Source organism: Macrotis lagotis, chromosome 4 (assembly GCF_037893015.1).
Source record: "Macrotis lagotis isolate mMagLag1 chromosome 4, bilby.v1.9.chrom.fasta, whole genome shotgun sequence".
Taxonomy (NCBI): domain Eukaryota; kingdom Metazoa; phylum Chordata; class Mammalia; order Peramelemorphia; family Peramelidae; genus Macrotis; species Macrotis lagotis.
In genome coordinates, this window is record NC_133661.1 from 62,508,704 (window position 1) to 62,524,952 (window position 16,249).

At 35.5% G+C, this 16,249-nt stretch overlaps 1 protein-coding gene across 1 annotated transcript in view; it reads left to right on the forward strand.

The window, feature by feature from the left end:
• RET (ret proto-oncogene) overlaps window positions 1-15,748 on the forward strand; it is a 175,516-nt gene extending 159,768 nt beyond the window's left edge. The window contains 6 exon segments of the mRNA XM_074232971.1: window positions 2,553-2,623; window positions 7,380-7,517; window positions 8,661-8,760; window positions 11,247-11,394; window positions 12,897-13,010; window positions 13,013-15,748. Coding sequence (XP_074089072.1) covers window positions 2,553-2,623; window positions 7,380-7,517; window positions 8,661-8,760; window positions 11,247-11,394; window positions 12,897-13,010; window positions 13,013-13,047 — 606 coding nt within the window. The 3' untranslated portion in view covers window positions 13,048-15,748.
• Window positions 15,749-16,249: the final 501 nt, after the last annotated feature.

The following is a 16,249-nucleotide window of genomic DNA, read 5'->3' on the forward strand; positions in this document are numbered from 1 at the left end:
GTAATTATAGCTGTTAGCTAACAAGAAACAGAAATAAAATAAACAAGAGGTGATGACTCATACTCGGTAAAATGTGTTTAAAGGTAGTTTTTAGGAACAGAGAAACTTTCCCCAAAGCAGGCAGCCTAAAGATTGAAATCCAGCCTGTTGAGATGCAGGTGAAAATGTTGGTGCCAAGAAGCCTCATGACTAAGTTTCATCCCTCACAAATAACCTCCCTTTAGTTCCAAATGACTTCTAGATTTCCAAAGCCATATTGAATACTCAGAATGCTTGGTTCTTTTGTCATCCTGAGAAATCATATTGGTTTATCGACTTTTTCAATGTAACCAGATGCATTTATCTTGCTAATTTTATTTACACCCTCTGCCTTAGGTCCCTGCTTTTAATTTTCTTGTGAAGGAAATGGTTTCAATAACTTGAACTAGTGAGGGAAGAAGTGAAGGAAAGGAGCTAAAACACAGTAAATATCCAAGCCATGATGAGTGTAAGCTATTTATGCCTACATTTGATAAGTGTCAACCAAGTATAAGCATAAAAATGATGTTTCTTCATCGTGCTAGTGATGAGGACCAGAAAACAAGAGCTGCATCGAGTATGCTTTTTGCCACATGATGCCAAGAATTGATTTCTTGTTGTTAACTTAGTGAGAGCAATATTTTCCTTCCTTTGAGCTCTATTTATGTGTCCTTATTAACCCATTGTTACCAACTAAATATAAAGTAATGTGATGAAATTCTGCCTGTTGATCAGTTGATGGACTTGAGGGTGGTTCCCTAAAGCCCTGCTTCTTTCACAAAATAAGAAGTGTATATTACTATCAAAGCTTTGTATCATAAGAAAGTAAGAACTAGATTAACTGATGACCTGGGCAGTGGATGTCACTTCTGTAATGCCCAAGTCAAAATTTAATGTGAGTAGATAGTTAAGAAAAGCATTAGGATGTGATGGATAGCATTCTAGATTTGAAGTATGAAGGTCAATCTTTAAATCTTCTGATACTTCTTTTAAACTGCAATTCCTCAAAAGCAGAATATGGATAATAAGGCCTATTTTTCTTACTTTGCTTAGTTGTCAATAAGGCTCAAATGAGGGGACAATTAAGTAGGTCAGTAGATAAAGTGACTGTCTTTAATTTGTGTCTGGCACTTTGCTGATTCAAGTACCAGTAAACAAGAGTTCTTGCCCTCAAGGAGCTTATTTCTAAGGTGGGGGAGACCACACCTTAAGGGAAAGAGGAAGATGACTTTAGTAAAGTGCTTGACCAGCATTGTAATGCCTTATAAATGTCAATTGTTATTGAAATTCTCAAAAAGCTTTATAAGAAGAAAATGTTACCAGGAATTCTAACAAATTCTAGCAAAAAATGCTCCAAAGACTACATTTTTAATAGTTAAAACTTTGTGAATACTTTGATTTATAGATATTTTATGTTATAACTGGTAGATATCCAAGTCTTGACCAATGCTCTAGCCAGAAGAGAAGCTGTCTGTTGATTGCCAATATCTTTCCCCCCCACTTCCCTCTACCTCATTTTTTCCTTGCTCACATGATCCTCTATATTAAGTAGGTTCTCTGTAGCACAGGGAGTGATATATGATGGTAATAATCGTATTACTTTGAGGCTGCTATACACTTGACCTTCTGAACTGCTTCCTAGGATCAGAGATTTAATTGGAAGGTTTCTTTGAGACAAAACCATTCTTCTCCTTTTATTATTTGGAGAGAGATGTGCTGATCAAAGATGGCAATGAATCTGAGCCCATTTCTGGGAGGGGAATGGGAAGGTCTGGAGGCAAATTAGTGATAGAGTTCTGAGCAGTCTAAGCCCTCTTCCATATTGAGCAAAGTCTAGACTGCCTCTCATTCACTATGTTCCTTGTCTGACTGCTATTTCTTTTGGACAGAGATTAGTAACTGATAAATTGAGGGCTTGGGGTGGGGGAAGGAGAATGTAAAGGAAGTATAAAGTTATCCCTTTAATATCACAACTTTATCAAATCAGAGAACTTAACAATTTTAATCAATTGTGGGTTGGTATATGAAATTAAATGAGAATTTTTTGGGGGGGAGTTTTGTAGCAGTCTCAGACAACATATAAAAGTCAGCAGATGGTGCAGAGCCTATGGTCAAATGCATAATGCAAATTTTATAATAAACATTCCATGCAAGAAAAAGATCCTAACCCCTGTGATGTGGAAAGGATAATTATATGTGATTCCTTCTCAATCAGATAAGAGGCAGCCTGGTACAGTGAAAAGCCCTAAATAAATAGTGATCTTGACCAACTCATTTCCTAGAATTTGAGTCTGAATTTTCACCTCCCTAGAACATCTGAATCTTGGTTTCCTTAAGTGACTTGACCAAGGCCACACAGGTTATTAATGACAGAACTAGTATCTGAACCCTGGTTCCAAGACTTCTTTACTGCATCATGGAACCAAATGTACAGTAGATTGCCCCAGTGTATACTGTGTATAATATTTTCAAATAGAACTTCATCTATTGGTTATGAACCATATTAAAATATCTTTGTCCTTTTCCCCGCTTAGGGCCGGATTCCTGTAAAGTGGATGGCAATTGAGTCTCTTTTTGATCATATCTACACTACACAAAGTGATGTGTAAGTACTAATATGAACTTCATAGTAAATCTAGCATTGGTTGGTTTTGCAATTAAATAAACGTTATTGCCCTAGGAGGGCATAGCCTACCATAGTTTCTTTGTATTTTTGATGATGCCTCTGAATTGATAGTCAACTTCATGGTAAACCAAAGTTCTGATGGTCATTTGTTTGGATAACTAAGAAATGAAGTATGGACTTCTCACTAGTCTTCTCTATTTCCAGTATTTGTGGTCATGCTGGGAATTCAGTGACAAATACCTTTAATCTTTGACCTGAAGCCTTTAGAATTAGGTTGATAGTCAAATTGCAAAGAGCATAAAGAGTTGCATATCAGGCTAAAATTAGTGGTTAAGAGGCCACTGTAATTTTTGTGGAGCCTAGATTCTTAAGGGTTTGGAACAGAATGGACCTTGTAAAAGGATAAATTGTCCAATGAATTAATCCAAACTCTTTAAAAAAGAGCTGAATGAAGATTTGTCTTTATCAAATTATCTTTGAGGGAATAGGTCATTCAAGCTAGGACAGGAAGAATGCTCACAGGATATGATCCTTAAATCTAGGACTAAGAAGGAACATCATGGGTCAACGAGACTAAGCTTCTCATCCTACAGATAAGGAAACTGAGGACCAAAACAATTTCGTGACTTGCCCAAGGTCACCCAGCAAGTCATAGTAAGAGTCGGCTTCACATCATCTGATTCCAAAGGCATTTCTTTTCCCTTGGTATTATACTGACTCCTAAGAACTGGGACAGCCATTTTCTAAGACTGAATTTTCTTAGTGTTAGACAGCTTCCTTGTGATTTAATATGAATGAACAATTGTTGAAGGTTGTCCAATATGTTGTAATTCATATTTGAAACTTACTTTAATGCAAACTTTTTTAAGTAAAGTGGACTGTGATAATTTTTTTTTACCTTAGCAAATGAAATATCTGGAACTTCATTCCATTATTCCTGTTTGTTGATTTGAAAAGGTTTTAGTTTTCTGTTTGTTTTAGTTTCTGTGCATGATTTTTGACAGGAATCCTCCAGTTGCATGGGTTTCCCATTTTCCCCTCCCACTTCCACCAAACAACAGTAGAATCAAACAGGTATCTTGGCACTATTAGAGCCCACTTGTCTTTTTTTTTTTTTTTGCCAACCCATATGGAGTTGCTTTAACACAGCATCCATCATCCAGATCCTAGCTTACACAGTCATTAATCACAAATCACAGGCAGGTTTGGGAGTAGGCTTATTTTGAATGGTCTGTGGATGACACATCTCACATTGTTGTATGATTACTATTTATTAGAATAATTGAGGGAAGAGAGCCTAGGAGGAGTAAAATCTAGAGCAGGGACAAGCCTCTGCCCTGCTATTTTTCCAAAACAATGGCATTCACAAAATTAGAGTTGAGTTGGAACGGATGTTAGCAGTGTAGCCTATTGCTGAGAGAAATCTCTTCTGCTGTGATTCATCCTTCATTTTCTGAAGAGTTGATGTGTTCACTTGCTTGTGCACTGGTTCAAAGTGAGACAAATTACACTAAGTCATTGGCCTCACTATCTCTTCCGGAGTCATTGAAATCAAGTGCCAAGACAAAAGTCAATACAACTAGTGATGGCTACCTCAATGTCTGAATAACCTCTAAACACTCCATAATTCCTGCTACAGCAGTTTGTTCTCATTTTCCCATTCTATGGGAGAAAGTCTTCACATGCTTGGTGTATACACCACCTAATTCATCAAGAGATTTGAGGCCTGTCGGTTACTCTCAACCTGGTTTTAGCCCATATGTTGAGATAGTTTACCAGGTCTGTCTGCTATTCCAGCTTTAGCTTCTTGGATCCACAGATGAGAGTTGGGTGAATCACAAACACTAAAGATGGAAGAGTAGCCCTGAAAAGGACTCAGCAAACCTTCACATTAGAGGTACAATTCCCCCTGAATGTTCCATGTGTGAACATAGGGCTAAATTCTGTTTGAAAGCAACTGAATATGTCAATTCTGTAGGGACTGGAGAATCAGATTTACTTAATCTCTCTATTTCTCGGTTGCTTAATCTCTCTATTTCTCAGATTCTTTATATATAAAGAAGGATGAATAAAAGACCATAACTGACAAGGAAGTTGTGAGAGTGTGATAACCTGTGTAAAGTTCTTTGCAAATTCTTTACAATTTTCAAGCTGTGAAAATTCTAGTTATTAGTATTATTAGCATCTCCAATGAAGAGGAGGTCAACCTATGTTTGGACAACTCTTATTATTAGAAAGATTTTTCTAATGTTGAACCTAAATTAACCTCTCTCTGCAATATCCATCCCCTACTTGGTTCTACCTTCAGAGGTCAAATCAGAGCAGCATGTACATATTTAATGACAGATATCTTTTCTCCCTTCTCCCACCTCCCACCTAATTCTTTTTTCCCTTAGACTAAACTTCCTTAGTTTTTCAAATGATCCTCATATGACATAGACTTAAAGTTTTTCATCGTCTTATTGCCAGCCTCAGGATGCCCTTGAGCTTCTCCAGGAACTTCTCACATTGTGGTTCTCAAACTGAACATCACACAATATAAGTATTTTTACCCTCTGTTATTGTAGAAAGACTTTCAGCTCCTTATTCCTGGAAGTCATGCCTCTCTTAGTATAGTTCCATTCATTTTCTAGTTGTTGTGTCACAAAGATGACTCCTTGAGCTTACAGTCTCCTAATTCCCTCCAGAACTTTTCTATATTGATACTCCACAATGCTTTTCTATGCAGGGAAAGATAATTTCTTGAAGCCAAGTATGACACTATGTAATTTTCCCTATTGATTTACAAATTAAATTTTACCAAGCCATTGCTCTGGCTTATCAAAGTCTTTTCATATCCTGTCATCAGGTGGTTCAGTATACCTTATCAGTTTTGTGTCTTCTGAAGACCCCAAAGTCCTGTGTCTTGAAGCTTACCTAGAGCTTCTGGTCAAGTCATTGTACATGCCTCCAATCATATTCCTTCTTGCTAAGATCCAAGTCTTCTCTGCTTTGTTCTTCTGTAAATTATATACAACATCATGCCTCTTGTTCTCTCACATTCTCCCCACTTTGTCCACTCTCCCTCACTCACCTCCTCTAAATAGTTGGGTGCATGTTTTCCCCCTTTTCAGGAAGGTGTTATTATTGAACTAAGTGGGGAGGGCAGGAAGAAACCTGTCATACTTTTGATAGCAGTCCAGACTCTTCAATCTCCTGGATACCACTTTTAGAATTATTGTCTTACCTGGAACAAAGTAAGGGAGAAGTAACTTATTTTCTACCTCCCCCCCAACCTCTAAAGGTAACTTGGTGTCCATTGATAATCACAATATTGCAAATGATGCCCAAACAGGCAGACATTTGAGATGAACTTCTGTGAACTCATTGACTGTTTATAAAGTCTTCTGATATTAATGACACTTAATTTTAGTTAGGCTAAATTTTCTTACTATAGAACTGATTAAAATATTTTGTAGTAGACACAGAAGTTACATAGATGGCTAAGGAATTCAGGAGAAGAGGAGTCCTTGTCTTGAAAGTGTTACCATTTATCATCTCAAGTCTTGTCATTAAAGATGATTGTCAAAGCAAAAGGCAGGAGGGTGATCGGATTTGTGAATGGGGTGTTTCCTGGAACTCAAAGTCCTAGAAATTGATTGGGCAGCATCCTAAATATTTGATGGGAAAGATTAATCTATTTCTTAACATTTTTTAATATTTTTCTTGATAGAAGTTTTTTCCTTTCACCCAAAGAAAACTTTTTCTGGATGACAGCACCATAGATGAGTGTTTACTTTCCTTACCTTCTGAGCTCTGGAAAGGGAATTTCATCAGTAATTTTGCATAGTGCTTTGGGAAGGTCATTGAACCTGGAATAGAAGGAGACCTGAGCTCAAATTCCAGCTCTTATACTTATAATCTGTGTGACCTTGGAATGGTCATTTAACATCTTTGGGCTTTAGATTTTCTCATCTGTAAAATATGAAGGGTTTGTTTAGCTGACCTTTAAGATTTCTGCATCTATAGTCCAATGAACTACTTAGGAACATGTTTTATAGATGAATGGGGATATTACAGATCATCTTTCCAGTTCACTTACTGTTTTGGATCAAAGAAGCTCATTCATAGAGATTGTGTGATGTTACTTAGGTCAAACAGCTAATAAGTAGCAAGGAAAAAACAGAAATGGATCTGGAACATAAAGAAGCATACTGTTCGGTTAACAGAACAATAAAAGCAAAGTATCAAAATTCTTTGAACTAAGCCTTACTTTCAACTACATCAGAGTTAGTTACGTAGTCAGTGAAAAAGATTACATATGGATGTTGGCATACCAGGGGTTTTTTTTATAGCTTGGGAAGAAATTCTCAAGAAATGGTCATTGTGCCTTCATGTTAACAGGACATGGGTGGTGTACAGATCTGGTTGTTTTTGTTTGCAGTTTTGTTTCATTGAGGCAATTAGGGTTAAATGATTTGTCCCGCATGACATAGCTAGGACCTTACTGGATTTGAACTCAGGTCTTCATGGCTCCAGGGCTAGTGCTTTATATATTATACCACCTACCTGCCTTCAGATCTATTCATGTAGATGAGGTCATCTACTGGAAGGGAGGTGACATCCCTAGTAGTTTGTTTGAGAGCTAGGAGGAGGCACGTATCCGGGCTCTATAAGAAGTACAACATTATTTCTAACCTTTCCTAGCTATTTGATCCATTTTAAAGAGTTGTTTTGTTGTTGTTTCCCTCCTCAGGTGGTCATTTGGTGTGCTGCTCTGGGAGATTGTGACCCTAGGAGGAAACCCCTATCCTGGTATTCCTCCTGAACGTCTCTTCAACCTTCTAAAAACAGGCTATCGAATGGAGAGGCCTGAAAACTGCAGTGAAGAAATGTAAGTATAATTTGATTTTAATCACTTATTTAAATTCTGAGATTTTCAAGGAGGAAGTAAACTGTTACATGAAACAATTAGCAGATGTTATTATGCTGATCTGATTAATTACCAGTTGACTCTTATACCTTGATCACTGAATAAGTCCATCCTATTTTGCATACATAATACAGACTATAGTTTCTCTGTGCCAAGGTCATGATACCAAATGGAATATTCAGGTTTAGTTCAGATTTTTTAACCTGGCACAGAAGGATAGCTTCTTTAGGAAGAATTGAAGGTATATTTAAGAATATGCAAATGGGTACACATTTCATTCCCCTTTAGCTGCCAACCTCTCAGCTATTTTTGTCCTCAAAGTAGGAGTTTTTTACTTACCTGAAATTTACATATCTTTATTATGTATTATTTGATCAATTCCTTATGGGTCTCATTTGCATCAAAGTAAAAAAATCATTCATCAAATTATTGGGGAGAGATTTAAAAATGTTTCAACAAAGTCCAGAAATGATATCAGACTTCAAAATAGCATGCTGGCAATCTATCCTTAAAAATAAAACATAAATAACATCTGAAAACCCATGGCCAATCCAGAAGTCTGCTTCTGGGCATTTGTCCATCTGTCCTCAGGGTACTGAATCCTAATGGTTTTTAAAATAATTGATTAGTTTAATGACAGACTGAGTGATTGAGTGAATGGAAAACCAGTCTCCAAGTCAGAAAGACTTTAATTTTCCAAGCAAATATCGGTAGAGTAAGCTTCCTCTTTGAAGAATTGGCTATACTGATGTATCATTGTTTTAAAGCTGGAAGGAACCTTAGAGATCATTGAGTTCAAACTTTTCATTTAACAAATGAGGAAATTCAGGTCAAGTGAGATTGAGTGATACCAGTAGTGTTTCCACAGGTAGAAACTAGATGCCCAAGTTGGGATTTGAACCCAAGTATTTTTGATTTTTCACCCAACACTCCATCTATCCAGTATACTATGTTGACTGGATCAAAATAAAGAATATACTTGAAAAACAATGAATGAAAATGTTAAATATTTGAAAATTATCACCTCTGGAAATGAGGACTTAGGAAATCAATCCAAAGCCATTCTCCTATATCCATTGGTTGAGTTAACTCTATGTCTTGCAGGTACAATCTGATGCTGCACTGCTGGAAGCAGGAACCAGATAAGAGGCCAACATTTGGGGAAATCAGCAAAGACTTAGAGAAGATGATGGTGAAGAGTAGGGTGAGTTTTTTTAGATATCTGACTATCTAATTCTAGTTTGATTTCAACAATTAACGTTCTCTAGTTCTGAATTGTCTGTTCCCATGCAAAATAACTCCAAATCTGGGATTTCAAATTTAGTTTTGAGAAATTTGCTACTTTATATGATTCTTATATCTTGGTTACTGAGCAAGTCCTCTTTTTAACACTTATTACAGACTGCGATTTCTCTATGTCAAGGTTATGATACACGATGGTATCATTTCAAGTACTGGCCAGACATTCTAACCTCTCCATCCAAGGAAAGCTGCTAGTGAACAACTGTGAAAGTAAATCCTACTTGAATCAGTTTTGGTATGATAGGAGAAGATAAAGTAAGCTTTAGATACTTCTTACTCTAAGTAAAAGTGATGTCTAACTATTTTAATCCTAGACAAGTGTGATGAGACATGCTTGTAGTCTCTGCTGCTAAGGAGTGGCAGGTGGGTCACTTGAATCCCATAGTTACTATAGACATAAAACCAATCAGGCATACATGCTAAGTCTGGCACCACTATGGTCATGCTCCCTGGCTGCCTAAGGTTGGGGAGAATAGACTCAGATCATAAAAAAACAGAGCAAGCTAAAACTTCTGAGCCAATCAGTATCAAAATCAGATTTGTGAGTAGCTGCTATACTTCAAACATGAACAAGATAGTCCCTGTGTAAGAAGACAAAAACATTCCTGACTGGTTTAACTTTTAGTAATGGATATCCCAGAAATTATCTGGGTGGTCCCTAGTTGACAAAGATATAGACCACCTTTAAGCCGGTATTTGAACCCTTTTGGGGATTTCTAGGACCTGTTATTTGAACTTGCATTCCATTGATCATAGAAAGCTCCAGTCATAGTGAAGTAACACTGTACTCAGTCAACAACAAGCATTTCTTTTTTCTTCTTTTTGAAAGATTTTATTTATTTTGAGTTTTACAATTTTCCCCCCATTCTTGCTTCCCCCCTGAACCCCACAGAAGGCAGTCTGTTAGTCTTTACATTTTTCCATGATATACATTGATCTAAGTTGAATGTGATGAGAGAGAAATCGTATCCTTAAGGAAGAAAAATAAAGTATAAGACATAGCAAAATTACATAGTAAGATAACAGTTTTTCATCCTAAATTGAAGGTAATAGTCTTTGGTCTTTGTTCAAACTCTGCAATTCTTTCTCTGGATACAGATGCTATTCTCCATCACAGATAGCCCAAAATTGTTCCTGATTGTTGCACTGATGGAATGAGCAAGTCCATTAAGGTTGATCTTCACCCCCATGTTGCTGTTAGGGTGTACGGTGTTTTCCTGGTTCTGCTTATCTCACTCAGCATCAGTTCATGCAAATCCTTCCAGGCTTCCCTGAATTCCCATCTCTCCTGGTTTCTAATAGAACAATAGTGTTCTAAGACATACATGTACCACAGTTTGTTAAGCCATTCCCCAATTGAAGGATATTCACTTAATTTCCAATTCTTTGCCACCACAAATAGGACTGCTATGCATATTTTTGTACAAATGATGTTTTTACCTTTTTCATAATCTCTTCAGGGTATAAGACCCAGTAGTGGTATTGCTGGATCAAAGGGTATGCACATTTTTGTTGCCCTTTGTGCATATTTCCAAATTGCTCTCCAGAAAGGTTGGATGAGTTCATAGTTCCACCAACAATGCATTAGTGTCCCAGATTTCCCACATCCCTTCCAACATTGATCATTGTCCTTTCTGGTCATATTGGCCAGTGTGAGAGGTGTGAGGTGGTACCTCAGTGATGATTTAATTTGCATTTCTCTAATAAGTAGTGATATAGAGCAATTTTAATATAACTATGGATCACTTTGATTTCTTCATCTGTAAATTGCCTTTGCATATCCTTTGACCATTTGTGAATTGGGGAATGGCTAACAACAAACATTTCTTACATATCTACTATGTGCCAGACATTATTCTAAGCATTAGGAATATAAAAAAAGAGGGGGAAAATAGTTCTTTCTTTCAAGAATCTCCCATTTTAGTAGGAAAGAGTTGAAAAATAGTTTAGAAGATTTTTTATTAAAAGTTTTAAAATACCAATGGGACAATACAGAAACATTACTTTCTTTAAAGGAACACCAAGAAAGTATTAAAAATATCTGGCACATTTTTGCATATCTATTATATACTCATGTACCTAGTGGAAAACACTTGTATTACATATTGTATATACATATTTAAATATATTATACACATACAATACCATTATATCCTTATTGGGAAATAATTATCAAAAACAAGAATGATTTAAATGAAGCATGCATTCTAAGGAAATTTCCCATTCTTATGTTTTGGCGAGCCAAATACTTGTAAAGAAGGTCATGCAGAAAATATCCTAAATGGTTTCAGCATTTGTTGTTTTACTTAATGCTTTTGGGAAAAGCTACACTTAGCATGGTTCCCTTTTTTGTAACCTGGCTTTTCTTTCACACCTCCATTTTGCTAGGACTACTTGGATCTTGCAGCTTCTACCCCATCTGACTCCTTACTTTATGATGATGGCCTTTCAGAAGAGGAGACACCCCTCGTGGACTGTAATAATGCTCCCCTCCCTCGAACCCTCCCTTCCACATGGATTGAAAACAAACTCTATGGTAGAATTTCACATGCATTTACTAGATTCTAGCAACACACATACACACACACACACACACACACACACACACACACACAACCACTGCTGATTTTTTTTTTCCTTCTGCACTGTCCTCACACTCTGTATCCCTTTAAAGAGTGTTTCTGGTTTGAATGAAATCAAAGTTTGCTTGGAAAGCCTTATTTGGTTTGTAAATGTTAAACTTTGCATTAGGTTTATATTTCAGGCATTTTGCAACTCTGTTTAAAAAAGAAAAGGGATGTGAAAATAAGTTAAATTACCAAATAGTTATGATAAAAAGAGAAAAATAGATCAGGGAAGTATTCTCAGGGGAGGCTTTAAATGAGTTAGAAAAATCAGAGTATACATTTTGGGGGGATGGGGTGGGGAAATGGGATCCATTATATCAGATTAATGTATCTGTAATTTAACTGCTTGGACAAATCAACTGGATTTTGGGAAGCATTTGTTTTGAAAAAAATGTAAAAAGATTTGGCTCAATTTGGGAATGGGGTCCAATATATCTTGTCACACAATACGAATGCTTCAATCTCTGCTCTTGTACACAAGTGAGAGGTTTAATGGGCAGATAGCTGTGCTTAATTTGAGATGGGAACCTTAACTTGCTCTGTCTAGATAGCAGGAGAAGTGAGTGCTGCTCTTGGAGCCTTCAGAAAGATAAAAGCAGTGATGGCAACTCTGGAAAGTAAAAACAGTTCACTGTTTTCACATCCTTTGTGTTACTACATAACCTCATGATACTATCATAAAAAAAACTGTAGTAGGTATTTTGAAAGAAGAATATTCTAGCATATTGTGGTGGTGAGATGGACAGTAAATATGGTTCTTGCCAAAACTCCTATTTTTTTGCCTCCTGATTAGGTACTCTAAAGATTATTTTATTGTCTTGCAATTTTGTAATTTACAAAGATATTTGAGGTTGAACTTTTTTAAACTGAGAATTTTCCATTTTTCAGCATATTGAATCTATGATTTGTAAATGACTGGATTTAGTGTAGTATCTAGGTGTGGTATCTTGCAGGCATACATGCTTCTCTTGGATATTCAAGGTTCTTATCCCTTATGGAATAAGCAGAAGTATTTGATAGTTTCATGATGACTGCTAAGTAGGCTTATTTTTACTTTAAAGCACTTTCCATTAAAAAAACCCAAAACCAAAGCAAAAAAGTCTTTTGGTTGCGATAACCTTTTTGGAAGAGCATCATGCTGTTTTCCTTTTTGTTGCTCTAAAATTATGTTTTGATACTGGAAAGCCAGTTAGTTCCTTCAGAGTTAATTTTATCAAGAGAACTTTCAAATTTTTGCTTATTAATGTAATTTGGTTTTTCAAAATCCTGGAAACCCAGAATGATTCATATATTTGGTACAAAAGTCAGAAGTTTGTTTTTGACAACAAAGGGAGTTTTGCCAAGGGCCTTACTGTCTGCACATGAAGTTTGGTTCTTCAGTGCAGAAAAAATTATCTGTTTTCATTTTTAGGCATGTCATACCCGAACTGGCCTGAGGAGAGTCCTGTCCCACTCACAAGATTCGATGGCACTAACTCTGTGTTTTCAAGATATGCAAATGATAGTGTATATGCTAACTGGATGGTTTCACCCTCAGCGGCAAAATTAATGGACAAGTTTAATAGTTAAAAATTTCTTTGTGAAAGGTAATGGACTCACAAGGGGGAAGAAACATGCAAAGAATGGAAAGTCCACTGGCTCGTTCTTTGTGCAATTTAACTGGTTAAGCCAACATTAATTTCTAGAACAGCAAACTCATTTTTGGTAGTTTGTTTTAACTGTTTTTAATGGCTTTACTTAAGATAACTGATGATTTCCCCCCCTCTTGGGAAACAACAAACTGGATGAGAATTCTAGTTCCAGTACTTTATTAACTCTTATTTTTTTTTTTACTCCTCCCTCCCCCACTCGGTAGAATAGTTCAGTTTGGTGTCTGATCACTACCTAATGAACACTTCATGCTTACAATTTTTCAGGTCAATTATTCACAGACAAAGGTGTTAGTATATAATAATTGTTTTATCTGAACCACTAAATCCTTTTTGGTTGCCATGAAACAAGGCAACATGAGAAAAGCATGAAGCACAAAAAATTCAGAAAAATATTGTTCCAAATGAATTGCACCTGTTTGAAAATCAGAAGGTTAGCAAAAGCTTGATGCTATAATGACACCCTGTCATGGGGTGAAAAGAGAGCAGGAAATCTCAGTACAGAATTATCTCTACATTTGAGATCCTGAAAATTTATTTTCCAAAGGTGTTATCTTTTCTTAACAAAAAAAAATTGTTTTTACCAGATTTAAAACTATTCTAACTTTTAGCACAATGGAGAGAAGTTTGATACCAGATATGCTATATATAAAGACTGTTGTAAGTGAAGAATATTCACACAACCACAACATATTTACCATTACATCCATATTACTTACTATTACATTCTTCCATAATCATAATTCCTTCTATGAGAACAGTGTAGAAAATACAAAGTGTTTTCAACTGAATATGTTCCAGAGATTTCTTTCAATGATTCTGGATGGCAGAAGGGACCTTCTCAGCTCCTAAACCCATTGTATTTCAATACATGACATACTATCAACATAGCTTGGAGTAAATCACTCATCTTGCAAGTTATGAGTAGCTTAGACTCATGTTCAGTTTAGTTTGTCCAACAGTTCTATTACCAGCTTCTTTACATAGGAGGCTTCTAGCTAGTTGTGTTAGAGGTAGCATTAACAATGAAGAAGAGATGCTACAACTTGGAATAGGAGATGATACCGAATGTTTTGGCTCTTATAGAGCTTTAATGAAAGGTACATGGATGAACTATTTTTTTGTTGTGTTTTGTAATTTAAAGCTGCTGTAGCAAGTTTTTGTTCACTTAAAGTATTTGAACTCACAAGCGATTTGTTATATAATTCAGTGTTCCTGAATAGTCATATTTATTCAAAACATGGCTCATACATTGAAGTTTATGACTTGTATCTCTGGGTATTATTTTGTTGTCAGCACAATATGTTTCCAGTATGCTCATATCTATCATTTCATAAAGGAGAGTCGGGTTGCCAAAACACTGCCTGGTCTTTAGATTTTAAGCACTGTGATAGCGTTTAAAATAGTTTTCATAAGAATACTGTATTTTATAAAAAAAAATTCAAAAAACCCAGTACTATTTTGGCTTTTTGGTTTGACCAAGAGAACTTTTATTGTGTACATTGGTGAAATATATATATGTGTGTGTGTATATATATATATGTATATATATATATATATATATATATATTTACATACATATATGTATGAGCATATTTATGCACACACATATATATATATATATACATATATATATATATATATTCTCACAATTTTAAGGTACACAGGAGAGGAATGAAACTCTTACTCAAGATTACAGATGGAGCCTTGAGTTTATGAAATTTAGAAAATGTAATATGGAAGTTCTCTTTCAAATAGCTGTGGTTGCTAAATGTTTGCTTTTTCTATGTTTTAATGATAGCTTTATCAAATAGAAAATTAAGGATAGACTCTCTAAATAATAAATTTACACAGTAAAGGTGAAAACTGTAGTAAGTTGATCAGCCCCTATCAAAGGAAGAGAGAGGAAGATTTTCCAAATGTACTGGTTTGATGAATATTGTTATCAATGGCTTCATGCATTGCCTGATGTCTGTTCCTGAGCTGGGAAAATATTAGGATTTGCCAGTCATATTGGTCATGATTTATATATACATATGTGCAGGAGAATTTACCAATTCTGAGTAACAATCTCAGTTATTTAAAAAAGATATTTAAACTCATTACTGAAGGCAATTATACTCCGCTGATTTTTTATTTTTTTGCAATTCAGATGAAAGATTAACCAATTTCAGTCATTTAAATAAAATCATGTACCATAAAAATTGCAAACTTCCTTTTTCTTTTTATATTTCTAGTTTGGAACATTGGGTTTTAAGTTATAAAACCTTAGGAGTACAAAACTGACACAACTATAATAGAATTCAGAATGAAGACTAATGGAAAACATTTTAGTTGCAAAAATCACTTGAAAACACATCACAACTGTCATTTGCATACACAATTTAGCTAGCCAAAGAAAAGCATTTTTAAGAGAATTTTGTTACTTGTTTTTAAAAAAGCACTTGTTCATGTATAGTTGTTTACTTAAAAATCTTCCTTATTATCAGACATTCAAATGGCCACTTTTTTGCCGCTCCCTCCCTCAGTTGGGGAAAATAAACAGAACAGTTACAATGTACTTCATATTCACTCACTTGGGAGCAAAAAAAAAGTGATTGATTTGTTTTTTTTGGGGGGGGATAATATTATATATATATATATGTATATATATATACATATATATATATATGTATATATATATATATATATATATATATATATATGAAATATATGACACATAGACACAAAGGGTCTTGGGAACGAGGATGAGATTTTAGCCCTAAGTTCCAGTTAAATGAATAAATACTAACATTTTATATCTTCCCATCTGGTGATCATAAATTGGAGGTGATTATATCAGCCCTTCATTAACCTCTCAGCCATAAATAGCATTGATATGAAGCAGTTTTGAAAAAAAATTAGGTATTCTGTATTATCAATTAGCTCAAATTTGTGTGTGGAATGTGTATAGATATCATTTCCAAAGTACACATTAAAAAATGAGGCAACTTAAGTAAAGCTTATTGTTTATGTCTCTGATATAGCTATTCCTTTTATCAGTATCCTAGCTCTGTTCCCTGTCTCTTCCTATCAGCACCCCAGGGACAAGGTATAGGGATCTTGGATATCATAG